This window comes from Lipophrys pholis (genome assembly GCF_963383615.2).
Source record: "Lipophrys pholis genome assembly, chromosome: 4".
Classification (NCBI taxonomy): Eukaryota; Metazoa; Chordata; class Actinopteri; order Blenniiformes; family Blenniidae; genus Lipophrys; species Lipophrys pholis.
The window spans coordinates 21,084,358-21,106,082 of NC_137637.1; the positions used below are offsets into that span (position 1 = coordinate 21,084,358).

At 42.6% G+C, this 21,725-nt stretch overlaps 1 protein-coding gene across 2 annotated transcripts in view; it reads right to left on the minus strand.

Moving 5' to 3' along the window:
* Positions 1–21,725, minus strand: part of dip2bb (disco-interacting protein 2 homolog Bb) — a 41,676-nt gene that overhangs the window by 10,631 nt on the left and 9,320 nt on the right. For both annotated transcript variants that reach the window (XM_080461195.1, XM_080461194.1), the window contains exons 2-18: positions 12,581–12,652; positions 11,698–11,844; positions 7,227–7,352; positions 6,719–7,147; positions 5,400–5,546; positions 4,625–4,744; positions 4,169–4,366; positions 3,865–3,956; positions 3,297–3,407; positions 3,067–3,190; positions 2,816–2,925; positions 2,250–2,352; positions 2,099–2,163; positions 1,669–1,762; positions 1,456–1,575; positions 1,247–1,361; positions 902–1,041 (exon numbers count right to left, since the gene is read on the minus strand). In XM_080461195.1, the coding sequence (XP_080317321.1) occupies positions 902–1,041; positions 1,247–1,361; positions 1,456–1,575; positions 1,669–1,762; positions 2,099–2,163; positions 2,250–2,352; positions 2,816–2,925; positions 3,067–3,190; positions 3,297–3,407; positions 3,865–3,956; positions 4,169–4,366; positions 4,625–4,744; positions 5,400–5,546; positions 6,719–7,147; positions 7,227–7,352; positions 11,698–11,844; positions 12,581–12,652 (2,313 nt within the window). The remainder of the gene's footprint in view (positions 1–901; positions 1,042–1,246; positions 1,362–1,455; positions 1,576–1,668; positions 1,763–2,098; positions 2,164–2,249; positions 2,353–2,815; positions 2,926–3,066; positions 3,191–3,296; positions 3,408–3,864; positions 3,957–4,168; positions 4,367–4,624; positions 4,745–5,399; positions 5,547–6,718; positions 7,148–7,226; positions 7,353–11,697; positions 11,845–12,580; positions 12,653–21,725) is intronic.

Sequence of the window (21,725 nt, forward strand, 5' to 3'; positions counted from 1 at the left end):
TGTGTACATTTTGGATTTGTTTTCTATTCTGCAAAAGTGTATTGTGTTATTAAAAGTAGTGTGATGTAAATACCACATTTTGAAATACCAACAACAACAGTCTCCCAGAATAAATGTAAGACTGAGGTTAACACGTTTTGAGGATCGACAGGACATTTTAATGAATAGTTTTGAAAGTAACAAACTCATTATTTAAAATTTGTCATGACAAACACATTTCCAGAGAAATCTTTCTATTTTGATACAATTGATTTTAAATAACCTAAAATGTTGCACTCCAGACTATTCCAAATTAAAAAGCCTATTCTTAAAGTAGAAGAATTGTAATGTATGAGCCATTTTGGGAGGTGATAATAATACAACTTCTGTTTAGTCAAGGATATTTCTAATATTTTTTTGATGAGGCGACGAATTTTGACATTCTGTTAAAAAAAAAGTATTTTTTGAATTTTACAATTAGTGCAGAACTATTCTCAGTAATCTTATTTGACACATTTTTGAAGAACCATTCAGGTTTCATTAAATACAGTGATAAATGGAAGCTGATCTTTGTTGACCTGAACCTTCTTAAAGCTTCAGGTTATTTATTGTAAACAACATATTGTTGTTGTTGTTTTTTTTTTAAGTGTAGAAGATGTTCTTGTTGCTTTGTCTTATACAGAAAGATTTGACTGTTGGCACAAAGCTCTCTTGCCATGTTAGAACAAATTCATGTCAGGTCAGCGTTTTCCTTCAACATTCACTTTTTTGTTTGGGGGGGGGGGGGGACTGAGATTTCTCACATTTTACTTGGAGGTCATGCATGCTTTTTGGCACCAAAGTGTCAAAGTCTTCTTTCTTTCCCAGCAGCAGATTTGTGCCATTTGCTTCTGATGCTTTCTTTTTAACTGCTGTGTCTCACCTCCAGGCATGACGTGTCCCACATCTTGTACAGTCAGGGCCGAGTTCTTGTCCTCCGTGTTGACCCTGATGACACCATGACTCAGACCGCCCATGGAAAGGATGGCCCGGGCAGGGAGGGGAGCCCCCGGGACTCCCGGTCTGCAAAAAGAAACTGGCTCATCAGACGTGTGCGTTTCCATTCGTTCCGTCAATAAACCATCTGCCGACCCACCAATGAACAAAACCAAATCTAAAAATGTACATCTTCAACAACTGTCATGTCCCCCCCCCCCCCCTCCCTATTAACTTCTGGTAGAAATAGATAATTTGTGAATGACTTATGTGGAACTTCTCTGTGAGATACCTGCGTATAGCAACGGTCATGGCCTCAGGAGAGGTGGCACAGGGACAGATGACCTCAGGCTTCAGGCCATGAGACTGAAACACGTTCAGGAAGGCATCACAGGATGACACCGACCCTGGACAGCAAAACACCAGTGATTCAGCAAATACAGCGGAGCTGAATAGATGTCATTTTTAAAGACATATACTGGAGGATCGTGTCGTACTCACAGGGGTTAGCACCATCAGCAACGATGAGCATCCGCAATGAAGCAAGGCTGGTGTCTCTCTGGTCTCGATGAGCCATCATCGCCCAGTGCAGATCACGGCACTTTACCAGAGCGACACGAGCTGCACAACAGTAAAGAGACCCATTATGGATCAGACATTAAAGTACTTCAGATGTGTTCATATGAGTCAAGTACAAAGTCCGACGAGAACTACCTTTATGGATGTGGACCCTCTGTACCCAGGAGAGAGGACAAGCCTTCATGACTGCATAGGGAACGCTGATCGTGTGTATCCTGTTCATGACGGCCTGGAAACAAACACAAATATCATTAAAATCCGAAAAGGAAACTACATTGGGTTAATGAAATAATTGTGTTCTTTAATTCCTGGGATTTCAATTTGAAACATTTGTTGTTATAATGACAAAACTAATATCATGTTTTACAGAATAAATATCAGGCGACGCTCTGAGAAATTATACGACAAACATGAGTTATCCTTGAAATCCAAACATTGGCATTTTCACGACCTTTTCGGATTTTGGCCTTCCTTAATGAGACTGACAAAATATGCCTGTGACGAGTTTCTTTATAAATGTTGCATATTTAGCAAATTAAAAAGCGAAAAACATTTTAACACTCACTGTGAGAACTCCATGCCACAAACCCATCTCCTTCTTAAAGTCCAGGACATTCACTAAAGTTTCTCCTACATCCGAGACAGAGAGAAGTGACCTCAAGTTGTGGTCATGCAGGAACCTTCAGGTAAACAGCAACTCTGCAATCACCACTCACCCTCGCAGTAGTTGCAGGCCTGGGTCAGAGCCTGGCAGTGGGTCAGCATAGCTACTTTAGACACAGCCACGCCCACAACGGTGCCCTCTTTGCTGGCCTTATACTGCATAAAGAAGAGTATGTCAAACTTAATCTTGCTTTAATATCCTGTTTTGGATGCTCACATTACTTTTTAAGGTTGTTTTGAAAGGATGTTACTCAGGGAATTTTGGAAAGTCAAATGTGTCATTCAGATATACTGCTGTTTTCAGAGGGATTGAAACATGTAGAAAAGGAGAAAAACACAACTATTCTTATGTTATTAGGAGAAGAACAAAGCGATGATGTTATGAGTTGTCATTAACTTACTGATCTTGTTCAACATGAACCAATTCAGAACTCTCCAAATACGGTCACTGGCTTAATGAAGGGTTCTAACCATCTTTTTATCACAACAGGATGCATGAAAACAAAAGGTTGAATCATTGTGGAAAATCAAGGTTTGGTAGAACTGAGATCCAAACCAAAATACAACCCAGTGTGGGACAGACCTCTTCATTAACCAAAGCAGTGTGCAGTGGTGTTACCTCTATATACGCTGGGTCGGTGTTGGCAGTGGGGATGTGCGGCTGCCAGTCCTTGGAAGGCTTGGTCAGGTACTTTGAGTCTGTTATCACCCACTTTAGTCGAGGCCAGCCTGTTAGAGGGGCAAAGTCACACAACCTTAAATGAAAGATATTAATTAAACTGGTGAAGCAAAATTCACCAGTCGTAAATACCAATTAGCCAGATTTTGTGTTTGTTAATACACCTGACACGTTCAAGAGAGCTTACTGACCTTTGTACTGCATTATTTCACCAGTGGGGGTCTTGGGTAAACCTTTCAGGCAGATCTCACTGGTCAGAGCCAAACCGACGCCACAGCTACCGAGCAGGAAGCCCACCTGGCTGATACCGGCATCCTGAAGACGCCGCAGACACACGTCAAGAAAACACACGGGGTTAAAAACATGCGATACTACTGAATGATGAGAGAGAGCGCATGTGCTCATGCAAGGGGTTTCATACCTTGCGAGACAGAGGTACTTCTATAGGTACAGGAATAACTTCAGCCAGGAGGCAACCATAAAATGCCACCCAGAACATCCCGGGGTCACTATTGGGGTACACCAGCGCCACCTAGCAGGACAAGAACTCTATTTAGGAATGTTTTATGTGTCTCTTTAAACGTCAGTGTTATTTACACACTAATGTCTCCTGATCAACCCCAAAAGCAAAATGCAGCAGAGGTGGACAAGATCTTTTATTTTGTAGAAAGCTGATAATAAACCCGAAACCAATATTTCCATGTGGAACCAGCAGCAGCAGTATTGCACTCATGTTATATTTTAACTAATCAAGACAAACCGATAAACACATCCTATTTTCTCCATTGTTTCACCTCAAAATTGAAGTTTGAATGTTCATGGAACTTTCTGTTAGTTTAAATGGTTGCAAATCCCTCACTATAAGTTTACTGCCTTTTTCCCCCCAATACAGAATTACAGCATCTTATTACAGCGAATACTGAAAGAAATATGTTTGACATGCATCATGTATCAGTCTTCGTTCTGCGTCTGTGTCTTTGCTCTCCCACCCTGTCTCCAGGTTTGAGGATCTGCTCGTTCTTGGTGCCCAACTTGTTCAGCAGCGTGTACGCCAGCTTGACACTGCGACTCCAAAGCTTTCCTAAGAGACAAACGGTGAAAGGGGAGGATTACAGGAAATACATGAAAACCATCTACAGTTTTGTTTTTTTTCCTCTCTTGAACATTTTTCTGGACTGAATTGTGAACGCTGTAAACGCCCGCCTCAATATGACATGTACTCAATTTGAACACTGTTGATTTAATATTGGAAACGTCTGCATGGCAAAAAAATGTTTTGCGCTTGCATCTCACCGTAAGTCAGCGTATAGAGCGGCTTGCCCGTGATGTCCAGAGCTGTGAGAGCAGGGCTTTTCCCCTGAGTGGCCCCCCAGCGAGCCAGAGCCGCCTGCAGGGCCGGGGGCCAGTTACTGACCACTCCCAAAGGCTCTCCTTTCACAGGGATGATCTGACGACCCTCCGGCTTGGGCATGTTGGGGTCTGGCTCAGGCACTGCAAAACATGTAATGCAGTGTGAGCTCCAAACAAAGCATTACATTTAGTTAAGATTCATGAGATCTGTTGAAAGAGAAGGACGTTTGTGTTCGGAGAATCACAGGAGCGAGGCGGCTCTGGCGCTCAAATAACTTCTGACAGTCTGATACAACCTTGAAATTAGCCTTGAAGGCGACTCGAAGGTGAAAGACGGTGCAGCAGTTACTTTTATTGAAATGTTCCAGGTCATGTTTTCTTTGTATTTTTGTAGCGTACCTTCTACGATCTCCTCTGAGTCGTCGGTGAAGAACTCGCTGAGCGGGGGCCTCTTTGGCCTCTTCAGGGTGTTGAGCAGCTGCTGGATCTTCGTGGACACTCGGCTGTTCACGGGAACTCCTACAAGGAGCAGCAGCGGGGATGAACACGCGGCCACAAACACCGGGACTCCGACAAAACAGGGACAAAACTCGACCTCTTCAAACATCTTACCATCTCACAGTCTGCTGATTTTCATCCTATCATGACCTTAATGAGTTAGAGTCATTCATATTGACCTGATTGTAGTAGGTTTTAGGAATGAAAAGCAGCAGCACAGGTAGGTGGGGTCAACACAGGGAGAATGTGAGAACTGGGATAAAGGATTTGTTTTGGTTTCGGGACACACATGAGGATTCACTTTGTGTGTGGACGTTGTTTATGGTTGCGTTTTGTTTGGCCTTGACCATTCACCGGAGACAGGAGGGAGAGAAAGGGTAGACCAGGAAACACAGAAAGCTCAGGGACATTATACAGTAATGAGTTTCCTTACTCTGCAAATTACCTCTTGCTATCAGCCAGTCAAACAAAGAGTGAAAAAGATCGAGAAGAAAAGAAAGCAGTAGTTTTCATTAATGAAATAATTCATGAATGGAGGAGAATACTTCATTAAAAACATGGAAATCTGGCACACACACACACACACACACACACACACACACACACACACACACACACACACACACACACACACACACACACGAAAGTGTAAAAAATCGTGTGGTGTCGACATTACCGTCTGCCGTCTCCATCATGCTCGAGCGACTCTGCCCGCGGCTCATCCCTCGGACGACGGCGTTGGAGGGCAGGTCTACTCGCGGGCCTCTGGATGGATGAGCCACAGCTGTCACATCTGGAGGCGGGGCGCTGTTCTCTGAGGGGGCTGCAGAGAAAACAGAAGGCTAACATTTTTCTGTGTATTCACAACCTGGCAGGCTTGGTTCGACTGGTGTGAAAGTGGTTTCTTAATCACTGCTGGTTGAGCCGAAGGTGTCAAACTCCTTTTAATTCAGTTCAGCCACATACGGCCCCGTCTGAACTCGAGTGGGTCGGACCAGTAAAATGAAGATACAATGATCTTTTCACAATAACTTCATACAAAACCGGAACAAATTTAACTTTGTAATAAGGATCGTTTCAACAATAAGTCATTTTTTATGATTACATTGTAATGCCGAAACCCATGTCCTCTATTAAAAGTTTGAATTTCTTCTTCAAATTTATTTATTTATTTTATTTTGTGAGTTATTCAGCTTTTCGAATCTGCTAAAAGATCAGAAAATACATTTGAGGCATTGTTTCTCTTCAGACTGATGTTGGTAAAAGCTTGTCAGTTTCTGTCGCAAAACCAGCTGACTAAGGTCCCTTGAGATGAGGATTTCAGCTGAGATGGATATAAAAAACTATAAATGCAACACAAACTAAAAAGGTCTACATGGATGAAATGCAGGATATAAAAGAGCTGTAGTTTTCTGGCTGCATCCCTTTTTTCAGCGAGGACAAACGCTGTAATCCTAACACACATAAATGTCTACAATCTCACTACATTCATTTGGAATTCATACATTTTAGCTACATAATATAAGCAGATTGAATACGAAGCAAAACCGACTCAAATAAAAACTTTGAATACAGCTAAATGTTACGCTGGTGTTTATTAGTCCAACATACACGCAGTCTGCGCTTCTAATTAGACCTGACCTTGCAAAATTGGTTTTGTTGGATCATTTCAAAGCGTGAGACCAAGACGAGACGCCTTCTAATATGATGTCATCGAACTATGAGTAAAGATTTCAACACCAGTACATAATATGAAGAATAGGTGCTTAAGTGTTAATGTTACTACTTTTAGTAGCCGGCACACACAAAAGGTACCGAATGTGAAAAACATCCTGACAAAATACAATCCACAGCTTTGGAAACCAGTTTTGGTAATAATCGTAATGCCTAATAGAAATGTTTAAGAGGCAGGAGTGTTACACATACACATTCATAAGAAGACAAAAAAAAAGCCCTCCAGAGTGAGGATTAACCTGGAACATTATAGTTTCTCACCAATGCGACTCTGAGCCAGCATGTCGGTCACAGCTGCAGTGCGGCTCTGCTGAGGCGGGTGTTGAGGTGGGTGTTGTGACTGGTGTTGTGACTGATGTTGTGAGTGGTGTTGTGACGGGTGCTGAGGCGGGTGCTGAGGCGGGTGCTGAGGCGGGTGCTGAGGCGGGTGCTGCGGTTGGTACTGTGGTTGGTGGTGAGGTTGATACAGGGGTTGGTACTGCGGCTTGTACTGAGGCTGCGGCTGAGAATGGCCCTGATTGGGTTTGGCCTCTCCGTGGGACAGAGTGGAGGAGGCCGAGGAGGAGGTGGAGGAGCCCTGTGCGGAGCGGTTGGCCCAGGTTTCAGGGCCCTGAAGGTGAGAAGGCGGGGGAGCGGCGATGGATGACTGCCTGCGCGCCGAGGACTCGTCTTCGGAGCCCGACGAGGAGTCTGAAGGAAACAAAAAGGTTGCAGACTTGAGGTCGAGGTTCCACCTTTAGCATTGTCATTTGACTTTTTCCTGCCAAACCTGGTGGTGTGCGGGTATTAATGGGTGACTGCACATAAGTGGACCGCCGCTTGGTTGGCATGGGGAGTGCAATCTTCTCCTGTTTATGTTTGGCCAGGGCAGCTTGTACTGCCTCAGTGTGGATATCTACACAAACACAGAAAACAACAGTCTTGTGAGTCAATTTAAAGTACAATCATAAAAAAGATCAAAACGACAGTGAAAATGAGACACCCCCGATAAGATATTCAAATGTTTTGTTTTTTTTCCTCAAATATATTTGCTGTTTATTGTCATCCTAGCATCTATGAATTAAGATCTACACTTTATGCGGTCCAAAAGAAGGAGGTAGATGAATCAATAAGTGTAAAAACAGCTTTTAAAATCACCACGTCTCTTTATAGAGTTGGATAGATCGAAATATGATGAAGTTAAATGATCTCGTCACACAATAGGAGGCATGATAACTTGGCAGACTGTAGGAGGTTTAATCGGAAGAAAGAGAAGAAGAGATAAACATGATCATCTATGCTTGTAAAATTATTCATTAAAAATATCCCACAATAAAAAAGGTCCCCGGGATACTGCGATGGCAACTTATAACACACAATAATGAATAAAAATTTGACGGGAAAACATCCCTTCACTGGCTGCTAAAGTACATTTCGGCGTTCATAAAACAAAAACATTCTTTTGTTTCATGAGGATCCAAGAACTGAAGCCAAATTACAGGTGAGAAGTCAAAAGAAAATCCTCAGACGACGACAGTGTTTTCACCACGAAGGCGAGAAGCCAGGGGAAGAGAGCAGAGCGGCGCATTAGCCCACTCACATGCCTACACAGGCAAACGCACACAGTGATACACGCAGAGATACTTTCACTTGACGACACCCACAGGCGCATTAAAGACGCACCACGTGGACGGCCTCGCGCTCACACCGTGCGGCAAAAAAGAAACATGCTTAACAAACGACCACTTAGAAAATAACATCTATTAACTCATGGGGACATCACTTCTGCTCGAACCATCAACACATTTAAATAAATCATCAAGCGCAGCTCGTTACACCGCGGTCGGGCAGCAGCAGGGACCATAATTACATAACTGGCATTCTGCTGAACAGACTGCTGTGAGATAAGTCATCCTCTCTCATAATGCGCCGCCGTCCGCCCTCACACGGCAGCGGCAGGAGAGCCTGACTCCTCACACACGTCTGGGAGGACGAGGGCCGCTCCCCGCTGATCCGCTCAGTGGGGGGAGGTGGAGGCAACTCCATCCACACCAACATCCACAGACCCTCATCTAGGGTCATCTTCACTACGTGCAACTTTGGAGGGATGACTTACTCACAATGTTGTCATTAAGTTGTGTTTTGGGGTATTTGTAATTTAATAAGTATCTTTCTCAAGTATGTAATTTTACTCATATTTTTTACCCCGTGTAATCGACTGAGCTACTTTTTTTTTTTTTTAAATTGCCCGCAATTATCACTCATCGTTTCATCAGGAACTTCGAAGCCAATAAAGTTATACTAAAAGATTAAAACTCTTGTTTATATATTTGCATCTGTTCACAGCTGTATCTAAGTTTCTGTAAGAAATCTGCAACTAAGATTCAATCCCCAGTTGCACCATGAAAACCATGAAGTAAGTTGAAGTGATTTGCTGTGGTATCTGTGTATCTCGTCCTAAACTGTGGTATAATAGCGTTCATACCGACTTTCTCATCATGATGGGAAAGAGATCATGTATGCCAAAACAAGCAGCCGTCTTGACTGAAAGCATCCTCATCATGATCCTCGCCGACATGAGGCCTCTGTTACACTGAAGCTTTTTGACAAATATTTTGCTTCATTTTAATATTACTTTAATAGATAATACCAAAAAAACACAATCTTGCTTATCTATATAATATGTAATGCCTAAAATAATCATTTGAATCATTAAAAAACAATCATTGGTTACAGCTCTAAAAGGCTACTTATAAAACATGAAGTTAATTTTAAGGTTTCACTGATCACTTTCAAGGCTTTGCATCTGGCTCCGCTGCTGCCTTGCTTACCTGACATGTTCCCTCGCAGTAGCTTTTATTGGGTTAGTTTTATTGAGTCATATTTATAGTCCGCTGAATTGTTGGATTACCTATCGCATGGATGACACAGATACAGATACTTTTGTTGCCCACAATAGGAGCTACACATTAATGAATATCTTTTAGGTAAAAGAACACCAGATGTTATTGCTGTGGAGAGAAAATAATCTGTATTTTACAGTTACATAACACTCGTGGATGTTTTTATACTGGATGCACGGATGATCTTACACACAGACAACTCTGGTCCGGAAAAGCACACTAAGGCGATCATAATACTACATGGGCATTATCAAATGTGCTTGTTTACATTCTTTTATTTTATTCTTGATTCAGATGTAAAGCATTACACTTTTTCGAATACATTTTACAAGTAAAATTAGAATGAGAAATTATTTCCAGTATATAATCTGCCCAGGGGAGACAAGTAAACAAGCTTTGGCTGTCGGAAAAAGGAGATACTTAAACTGACGGGAGCCTCCAAATCGGTTTAACGCCGTCTTCACTGAACCATGCAGAGACAGACAAGACGTTAAAAAGTATTCAGCAAAATGTTCAGTGGAAACAGAATAACGTGTATTCACATTTTTACAAAAGAAAGTAGAAACAGAGCGAAGTCACAGCCCTCTGCTGTTTGGAACAGCTTGAATGGAAACCCCTGCTTTATCAGGAGAGTCACTGACATCATCAAACACACCGCAAGCAGCTGGTCCTGTCAAAGCAGACGTGACCACTGTTCCCACATTAAATCTGCTGATAGGACAAGCTGGACATCTCAAACATCTCAAGGTAATGTAGAACCCACCAATAATGATGTGTTTTCTTTAAGTAATGTTTTTATGAAACACAGCTCAAATGTGAGTGTTTTTGTTTTTTTAATGTTTTACATATAATACTTGTATTTTGGGCTTTGCCTATCCTGAATTACACACATAACTTTGACATCTTCTAACAACTGTGTGTGTATTTTCATAGAAATGTGGATGTTTTTACAGTTTAGTGGAAGAATGTTTTTCTGTGTAGGACAGTAGAGTACCAGTCCTGAACTGGTCTCAGTATAGCTCGTATAGAACACAAGTACTTTTATTTTAATGTAATGGCATTTCATTTAAGTTGTACTTCTTTAGTTACAATGACAACATGTTTATTGTCTGATCCACTAAGGTTTTATGAATTACAAGCGTGCAAAGTTGGGACATTTTAGTACCCGTGGGTATCTTGATCGAAGTCTAAAACCTGATGAGTAATCATAAAATAGCCCCATTTTTAAATTTAATGTGGCATACACAACACTAAAATATATTTGATATTTGGATTCTTCATTACCTCTTAAAAGTGAGTGCAGCACGACAATGATCATAATGGATCCAAATTCCACTTTTATATTTGATCATAGTGTACAATTTCAGTTAAGTCTAAGACGCAACCTTGATTTGATCCTGCTGAAATTACATGATTTGTGTCTGTGTGACTAATTTGAATATCCTGTAAAATGCGCATCAGTCGATTTTGTATATTATTTTTCCTGTTATTGTGTTTTGAAGAAAGGGGCACCCACTACAAGTTTATCTTCTTTGTGCTCCTTTTCAATTATGCAAACATTCAATGGAATGAGCTTCATGACATCTGAGATATAAGAAAATAACACGATTGAAATGACTTAAAGAAGGACAGAAAGTTCCTCTCTGGATCTCCTTCTGAATCCTTCAATAAGTTTGCACAGATTTTCAGCGAACCTGCAACATTTTCAAACAACCCTCGACCAAACTCCAATCACACAGACGGACTTCAGATGGGCCTGTCTGGTATTTAGCATGCTGTTTGTGCGACGCTGTTTTTCATGAGAGGCCAGCAGGAGGAGCGTATTAAGTAAAGAAGCAGCAGGATGTGGCCTGGTCCACAAGGGAGAACTCATTCACTGCCTGAACTTATGTGAAACTCAACTTAAAGACTCTGCTTTCCTCCTTTCTCCTCACGTAAGGTTTTCCCATACAGACTGGCGAGCGATCCCCGGCTCTGCACACACATAGCCGGGCTCTGACATCACCCTGCTCCCAGAGAGGGGCTCCTCGCTGACGGGCTCCCAAGGTGCAGCACTGTGCTGAGACACACACACACACACACACACACACACACACACACACACACACACACACACACACACACACACACACACACACACACACACACACACACACACACACACACACACACACACACACACACACACACTCCTAATTGGTCCCTCTGAAACCTCCCAGCACTTAATAACAGCCTGTCTCAACAGGTGAAGCTGATGAAGGCTAATTTCTGCTCTGAAAGCGCGTTTCCTCAGTAACTGTAGTGCTTTCATGTGAAACAGGGTCTCTCCTTTTAGGGCGTGTTGACGTTCTCACTGACCTGATCGATAGCGGTCGTCTCTGGTTCCTCCACTGCGATGTGTCCTGCGGGAGCGGCGCTCCCGGTACCGGGACGAGCTGGACGGAGGAGCGGCGTGGCTGGAGGAACTGGGAGGTGGAGGCCGGACATCATTCTGAGGAGGTGGCACTGGGAGGAAAATGCAACAAGTAGGATGTTTTAGAGCAGTAACAGTGGATTTCCACAAATAAACACTTTATCTATGTGTGTGGTTGCCCTCTGAGAGGCATAATGTGTTCAATACACACTCAAGATCTTTTGACTTTGTTACTGCAGCAATGTACTCGGCATAGAAGAAAGATTGCATTTTTTTTTTTTTTAGATTAAAAATAATAATTTCTAATTTAGTGGTAATAATCTGCAATATTTGTAGCTCCATATTTACACATAAATATGTATTTACTTTATCTATTTAAGGAGGAAAAAAACAGCATTCAAATAAAGGAGGGAAATGATCAGAGATGCCACTAGGAGGCAGCAGTGAGCACAGTGCAGTCTCATTGTACAATGACAGCCTTGGGACCCCACTGGACATGCAGTTTTACACCACACGCATATACTCAGTGATGCACATGTTTTTAGCCTCATTGATTTGTTTGTTTTCTGAACTCTATCAACAAAGTGAAACATGGACTATGAAATGTGTTCATGAATGTTTCAAAAGCATGAAAATACAATGTGTAGGTTGAGCAGAGCGCCGCAATAAATGTAATAATTTCCATTACACAGACCTTGAAATGCAACAGATAAAACAGACGGGACATCTGCTATGAGAGTGTTCAAACATGAGGTGACATTTTCTTTAAAACACGGGGAGTGCACAGTCTTCTTCGCCCACAGCAAACAAGAGGAGATGAATTCTTACCGGGAGCTTGGATTATGTAAGGAGCCAGGAGTTTGGTCCTTTTCTTCTCATAGCCCTTCTGTGTGATGTCACCTGGAAAATGAAAAAAACAAAACACAACACGTTATTTATTAAAGCACAGACCATGATTGCACAGCTTGTAATATATAAAGAATTTATACAGTACATTTGTTTAGATTAAAGTCAGAGCGACTCATTCATTTTCTCAAGAATACAACAAAAAGTCAATAGCTTGAGCAACTTCTTCATGGGATAGATCCATCCATCCATCCATCCATGTTTTTGTGCAGTGGGAGGAGCAATATATCCATTGAGTTTATCAACACAGTGCCAATTTATTGAATGACACGAGGATGCTATGTACGTACGCATTTCTGATATACCCAATGAGAAACCCTACCAACAGCAACATCACATCTAGATGTTGATGTTAAAAGTGGTTCAGTATGAAAACACACAGCTCATGTAAAGTCATAGCTGACGAATATACATTTCTAATGACCACCTAATCAGGACATGAGTGGTTTTACAGGATGAGAAAGCATCAGAGAGGAAGTGAGACAGGTGGAGAAATAAGAATCAAAATAAAAGCACAGATGGATGCACGCAGTGTGGCAGTAATCTCCAGAGATGGCTGAGGGCATCAAAAATATGGTTCAGCTCCAGCCTCAACGAGAAGGGGGAAAAAAAAACTAAACAACGCCGAATTTGGAAGCATACGGAAGCGTGGGCATGAGATGAGATGACTCAAACACAAAGGAAAAAAAAAACAAAGGTGTAATCGCCGAGCACACGGAAGGTGGGAGACGAGGAGACAAAATGGAGAGGACAAGATTAAAGAGGAGGAAAAGGTTAAGATAAGGACTGTGTGGCAGAAGAGCAAGGTGAGTGATGTCACATTCAAATGACAGACGAGGAGGAAGCCTGAGTCATGTTTTCCATCAAAAGGGAGTGGAGCAATGTGTGTCACTGACACCCCTTTCAAAATCTCCCGCTGACTGTCCATCTGCATCTTCCTGCACCCCACCAAGCACAACACAGGCTGGCTGAGCTCTCTGCCGGCCCTGAAGCCAAACGCCTCTGTGGGCAAATCTGTCAGGCTGCAAGACACATACTATAAATCCATGTGGAGAGCCGACACTGGTCTGACTGGTCGACATTGGCTGGTCTGACTGGGGACCTCACTTTATGAGCAGCAGTCACTGTTGTATCAGCTCCTGAAAATCTGAGCTTTAATCCTCGAATACAAATTAGACTGCTGACACACACAGTGAGGAGAAAGGTGTTGTTTCCTTCCACAGGAAAGAAAGAGGCTTTCACTATGTATAACTCAGGAAGCTATCAGATACTCATGTGATTCAAACAAGTAGATTTTTTTTTTTTTGTGTCTTTTCTGAAAGTGAAAAGTGTGCAAAATGTATATTTCATTACAATTAAAGTAAAATGCAGGAGCAGAAGTAACAAATTATAAATACGTTACTTTAAATTTTATGAGTATTTCTGCAATTTTATGATGCTAATTACAGTCCGAGCACTGAAAGTGCCAAGGGACCCTTTTGAAATTGTAAAGGTTATTATTGTTATTGTTAACTCTTATACTTTTTTTCATTATGGGAAAACGTATTTTTGAGGGCCTAATCGTACGTAACTTTTAGTGACATTTTGCACACTCACCAGGCCCGGCGAAAAATGTGATCATTTGGAGGAATCACACATGTGACTGGAAAAATGGCTCAACGGCGCCACCTGGAGAATTTGAAAATTTCAGCCCCCGGGTCCCGTTTCACCTAGAGCTACGAAAGTCGGCACACATAACCAACACCCCAAGACACACAAAAAAGCCTCTTACACACATACCAAAAACTCAACAGGAAGTCCGCAATTTTGAAATATATATTGGATTTTGGACCAAAATAAATTTTCTAGACGAGTCCGAGGGGGTAATTCCAAATGACCTGAAAATTGGCGCGGTGACAGAACAGAGATCGGTGCGCAAAGTGTATCAAAATGGCGCCATAACATCTGAGGGCGTGACCAAAAATGGACGTTTCGCCACGAAACAGTGAGTGTAGTGTAAAAACAGGAAGTGACTTGTAAAAGGCCTTAACATAGCTTGGTAACAAACTTCACACGTTGCGTGAGAGTCCACATCTGATTACAGTTAAAAGACAGTTACAGCCATCGGGCATAGCGCCACAGTTGTTGCTTTAAATTTCAAACTTTGATTTGACTGTTTTTCACTCCAGAAGATGAATTCAGCTCCAATTCTGTTCATTTTGTCTATGAAGCTATATTCTATGTTAAATAAATAAATCTGTTTTCTTTGAAATTTTTACAATGTACTCAGTGGTTTGGTGGCCAGATTGAAGCTTTTTGTGGGCCAGTTTTGTTCCATGGGCCTCATGTTTGACAACCCTGCTTTAAAATCAAATCAGGGCCCCTGGTTGGGAATCACTGCTCCGGATCACCTGGATCTTTCCTCTGGAGATGAAGCTGCTCCTGAACGGAGATGTTATGGAGAAGCATATCGTGTTGATGACAAACCCACGCGTGTTTAAAGCAGTGGAGGGAAGGAGGCTGGCTCACTATGACTAACACCTGGTTCACTGGAGGCAACATGGCGGTGTGTGGGTCAGACTTGACTTCAGAGAAAAGGTGAGGCTCGGCGGTCGTGATCAACCTCGCCAGAACCAGGCCGGAACATACTTGTCGCATTTCTCGTCCACGGACCGCTCCAACATGTGAGCGGACCACGGATGAGCACAGGATTCCATTCGCACTACATTTCTGGGTTCATGTCGGTGCGTGTTCCATAACGGCGTCAGGCAACGCGTTAATCCGCACCTGTGGGTGGGGACATGTTGACCCGGCCCAATAGACACCGGCCCACTGGGACAGTGCTCCGTATGCCAGATGGCCAGTCAACCCCTGGACCACGGCTATAGAGAGAGCAGTACACATATGTCGACTGACATTCTCGGTCAGAGTCCCAGTAAGTAGCGAGGACCCGTTCAAGGCTGCTTGCAGCTTTAATTCTACTTAAGTTGCATGAACAATCCTAAACTGTCACTGAACAGTCCTCAACCCACTGTGATAACTATTTAATTTACTGAATGTAAAAAAACCTTTATGGGTCAGATATAAGCACTTAATCAATACGTCAGCTGAGCAACTGTTAACATGTGACACTTCAATTGACTTTGTCTGAAATCGCTCATCTGCCACCACTGAGTTTTAAACCAACACAAAATGCGGTGATACTTTTGCTGGTAAGACATTTTACCAAAGGCAGGACACAAAGCCGTCTCAACAACACACTATAAACTGCTGCACTTCAGGAGGCATCGTCACATTTTGTGAAAATTAACAAAAAATTCAATTCAACTCAACACAGCGTCTGGCTGAGAGTGACAGTATTCTCAGGCAGTGAGAGCTGGATGAAGACAGAAGACTGCAGTGATGAATTCCGTTAAAATTTAATTGTTCGGGAATGTGAAGATTATGAAAAGGATCCACGCGTCACGTTAGTACCCAACGAAAGTGGTTCAAAGAAGGACAAACAGTGAACCAGCGACAAGGTTGTGGGCGCCCAAGACCCACTGATGCATGAGGAGAGAAACAACTTGATCATGTGGTACCACAGAAAAGCTACTGCAGCACAGACTGCTGGAAACCTCCATGCTGTTGTTGACAGAAAAGTGACTGAGGGCTCGGTGCGTCGCGGCGTGCTGGAGAGCATTCAAGGCGCACAAGGTGAGCAACGTCTCATTTGGAAATATAACGTCCAACAACGATAATTTCACGCTGACTTCATTTGCGGGGGAATGTGAGAGGCTTCGAATAGACCTGGGAAAAAGCAGGTTTGGAGACAAACATGACAGTAAAGTGAACACGAACAAATGTTACTATTAGTCCACTGTGACGCGGCAACAATGTTTGTGTTTTCAGCTACAGATGGATAATAGGTCAAAGCAGAAAGCAGGATTTTAGGACGTCGTCTGTGATGGACTTAAAAAAAAAAGAATGGCTTCTTTATCTAAAAATAAATAGAAAGCTTAATCTGGATATGTATTACACGGAATCATCTGGGCTGCCTGTGCTTCATCCTGGAAAAACACAACAAGAAGCACAATCACATCATCATTGAACAGAATTGTAAACAAATGGTGCAATGTGAGTCTTTCACTGATTAACTTCGATACGCCTCCGCTGAAGCACAGAACAGACTGAACTCCTACATTTTTAAACACCGGCTCGTCATCGTAACGTTAATCGTGACATCTGTCATCGTTCCTCAACACGACGAACACGACATCAGTGCCTTAGCAGTCTCCACAATGACACTGACAAACAACAACGCCGCTGCGTTTAAAGGCTCAGAGTGCTCCCGTTCGGACGACACGGCCTGAGAGTCCACTCCGCCACAATATCTAGTCGGGGATCGGGGCTTTTTTTCTGGGGGAAAATGGAAGAAAAGCAAACACTTCCATAAGTAATGCATGAACGGTACAGTTGGCCGCGCTCAGTCACATGATTTATTTTTAGCTTATGTGAACAGGCAGTTTCTCTGCAGAAAAACAGAGACGCAGGGAGAGAGAGGGATGGAGTCGGTGGTGGGGGAGGGGGCTTGGCCATGGCATTAAATGAATCTCAAAGTAATCACTCTTCCATCTGGATGATTTTACATTCATCTGTGTTATGTCTATTATCAGACTCCAGCTGCTGGAGCTGAAGGGTTAAACCTCCGAGAGGAGTGTCAGTGAACTAACTACACATGGAGCGATATTATGGACAGACGGACGGATGGACGGACGGACGGACGGATGGACGGACGGACGGACGGATGGACGGACGGATGAATCCACACTGAGCAGCTCATCAGTCCATCAATGGGTGAACCAAGCGGGACAGACAAGCACACACACTCACACTGTCACACCTTGGAGGGGATTTTTTGGGGGGATTTGCCATTTAATATCAGACAGGAAGAATGTGCAAACTCCCTAAAAGAAAAGCACAAAAATATCAATTCAGAACAAAGCTTTTATTCAATGTAAGGCAAGAGTGCTCAGCCAGCCAATGTAGGAAAATGTTCACAAGAAGAAAAGGATGACGGGGAAAGAACATCTGTACCTCACAGATGACACCCAAACACTTGAATCTGCTTGCGAGGCAAAGCACAGCGCCGCTGACGAGATCGAGGCCCTCAATGGTTAGCCCACTTTCCCACAGTGACCCAGTCACGTCCGTCCTGATGGCGGGGGTCACCAGCAAACTGTCCCCGAGTTTCACTCAGGCTTTACATGAGGCGGCACACAGCACCTCTCTGTTGCCTGTGAAGGCTTTTCAGGGCACGCGTCGTCTCTTTTCTCCTCCCGTTTGGAGGCAGGAACATCAAAGCAGCTTCTTCTCTCTCTGCCCTGTACGCTCTCACACTTTCCAGCCTCGGATTATTTGAATTTCACTAAAACCCGCTCACTCCGTCTACCCCACAGGCACTCAGTCAGAATAGTAATTAGCCAGCGACCTCCATTCTCTTTCCTCTGCCGCTTCCTCGCTCCCTTCACATCTCACTCGGCTGCTTTCGCGAGACAACAATTTGAAATCGTGTCGACACCTGCTCGCCCCCCCCCCCCAAATAAAAAAATCTAACCGACACTTGTTAAGACACAACGGAGAAAACAGGCACTTCCAGCTGTTATCTCACAGAAGACAGGCAAGCTCAACAAGGTCTGATGATAAAATGCCAATTATAACCAAACAAGTTCGATTTTCCACAACACTGAAACAGAAGGAAGATTCAGGATTTATAAAAAAAAAGGACATGTGGTCAGTGTGACTGGCCCTCTGCCATCTCCGTCTGTGCTGATTAAATCTGAGTTGTGTTTTTTTTTGTTTGTTTGTCTTTTTAATTGAGAGCTTGTTGTTTATTTACTGAACGAACATTCCCAAAGGCCTGAAACAGTTTGGTATGAAAAACACACATTTTACCCAAACCTCCTCTGACCACTGACCGTCTCACTCTGCTGTGAGATCCCTCGCTCACTGTGTCACACAAACACGACACCGATTCCATCAATAACTGGCAAATATACAGATGATCATACTGTAAAATACTAGCGCTGTGCAATGAAAGTCTAATACAATCACTGGGATACAAGTCAATATATTTCTAAGAATGCTTAGGCACATCATTGATTTCAGAATCAGTCCGCAGCCGTTCTAAGAAGTAATTGATGAAGTTTAAAAAGTTAAATATGAACTTTATTAGCAGTATACATATATATTTATATCTTAGAGTATCTTTGAGCCACGCCCTCACTCCAAATACAGGTTGGCCAGGTCCTGAATACAGTTGGTTTTATTGACATCATTATCCTGAAGTGAATCATATCTTTTTGAATTTCTGGACGACGGCCATCAATTCGCTTTGTCTTCGTCTGCCAGCAGTCCTTTTACATGTCATGTGTGGATTATGAGGGCGACATCGGTTGTGTCTAGAAACATTTTTGGGATAAACTAACTGATAAAGATTTATGGTTGTTACTATCGAACTGAACCTTGCTCTTTTGTTCTCACTCGCGGCCAGGAGGTGTTCTTCATTTAAAGAAAGAAGGGGTTCAAATAGGCTGTTATTAAAAAGAATTACATTATTCAATACTTTCAAAGAATACGTTGTCTGACTTCAATTCTAAGCCAATCATTCTCTCCTAAATTTACTCTTCAAAGTATCTTTTGTGATTGCATCTGGCAAGAAAAAATATATTGTACTGATTATATAACTCACACATAAACATAATTCAGTCTTTTCCAGGCCCCGACTTCCTGTTTGTGAACGACCACAAAGCTCCTGGAGCCAGCCGTTCACAGCGCATGTTGACACAGGACCTCAAATGTACAAACAAGATTGTGCACCCATGCGACCTACATTTGGCATTGTAGAGTTACTAACATTCTCTGGTAAATTAATCTTATCACACACACGCATGCATGCGCGCACGCACATTAATCCATTTTACGACTGCTCACATTACTGAAAAGCCTATATGCTTAGAGTCCTGTGCATCCGTTTGTACACCTTCCTCCATTTCTCTTCAATTTGTTTTTGCAAATGTCATCAAATTGTTTGACTTTAGGCCATTAAAACAGCAAAGTCTCACACATCAAATCAGAAAGCGTTCTTTCACTGGAGTGCACATTCCTCAAAATGAAACTACATGTGTGAACATTTTTTTTCAGTAAAAATGGAGTTTACTGCCACTGGAGAGTGCACGATATGCTGTAAAAATCTAAAACACGTGTGCACAAACATGTGGACACGCACAAACTGTAGGTCTTCAAGAATTCTCTGTTGACAAGTAGGGTGTGGCCAACTCAGGTAACAGCTCACATAGTGGATCATGTTACACACACACACACACACACACACACACACACACACACACACACACACACACACACACACACACACACACACACACACACACACACACACACACAAAGACTAATACCAGGAATAGTGGGGGTGAGTGCAGTGGAGTAACTGAACTGAAGCTGACTCAGCCAGCAATTCCTTTTCCACTTCTCCTCTGCTTCAGTCTCTGCCTGCAACGGACAGCGTGAAAGAGGAGGGTGTGGCAGACACACCTGACGCACCACACTTCAACAATTTGAGCCAAAGGTGTTGGAAAAAAAAGTTCTCATTGAGCACACATCCTCTTGTAGTGTGGTACCATGAGGCAAAGTAATTAGGTCAGGGCACAGGTTCGATAGCAGGTTTATACTTGTACTTGTCTGTAAAACGTTAGAAAAGCGTGCCGATATAGCTGAAGACACTTGTATGTCAGTCTCACTGAACTGCTGGGTGAGCAGATGCCCCAGTCAAGTCAAATCAAGTCAAATCAAGTCATGTTATGTTCATGTGTACAACCCAGTTTCACATGCAGCCCTCACTGTGTTGTGCAACAGCTGTAAATCATTTAGGAAAGCCTCTTGAAACAGCTTGAAGCTAAATTTCAGCTTTAAAAATGATGCCATGATAAAATAATAGATTATTAACTGGACAATTCAATGCCGTGGCCTAATCTACTCGTCATTTTACAGAATTGTACCATCACTGGCTATGAATGCATTGAGACCTGTCAGGAAACCTAATTACTTAGTTTTAAATAATTGGATTAAACTCAGGGATTTGTGAATGACCTATCTGATCTCCTGGTTTCAACCTCGTCATATAACCTCGGTGAGCCATTCATCTTCTATACCTGCTTTGTAGAGATTACAGTTAACACTGTGTAAAACACAGGATATGCTCTGGACAGTTCAAAGTCCCTTAGAGCCAATACACAGAGAGCAACAGACAATCCCCACCCACACATGAAACAATTCACCCTGCCAGCATGGCTGGATTGTGGAAGGAAGTGGTGTGTCGGAGGAGATAATCCAGGCAGGTGAAACATGCAAACTCCACATAGAAAGGCCTAATCGGTGAAAGGGTACCAACAGGGAATGTAGCAGCTGTGAGTTGACAGTCCTCTCCACTGCACAGCCATGCTGCTATGATGGTTGCATTGTATTGTTTTCATCTAAGATGCACCGCATCGTTTTAGAAACAGGACTTCAAACCAATATTCTCCCTCATCCAGTTTCAATCTCTCAGGGAAACAGACAGTGTAAAGTGACTGAAGCGTGCATATTCATGTCAAGAAACAGTGAATCATGGACTGTATAAGATCCTATTTAAAAAAAAAATATATATATATATATATAGCACGGAACTAGAAAAATTACAGATAATCTGCAGAAAGATTAGTGACTCTACTAACAAAGAATGAGTGGGATGGAAAATAAGCTAAAATTGATTGAAACGGTATTCTTGTTTACATTTTGCCCATTTGCCTCTGTTAAAACTCATCAAAAAGTAAGAACAATGGTCCTCCATCCTTATATGTTCATCTGAATCAAGCCTACTCACTGCAAAACAAGAAAATGTATCGACCAAGTTCCTCTGCGACTGATTCACTGGTCCTCATTTTTATCCATATCAGAGCCAATCAGACACAAGACTAGTGTTGGGGACTCTTCCTCTTTCTTCTGTGTGTGAGGACACAATCCAGAAACATATATTGAAAATATCGATTTAACA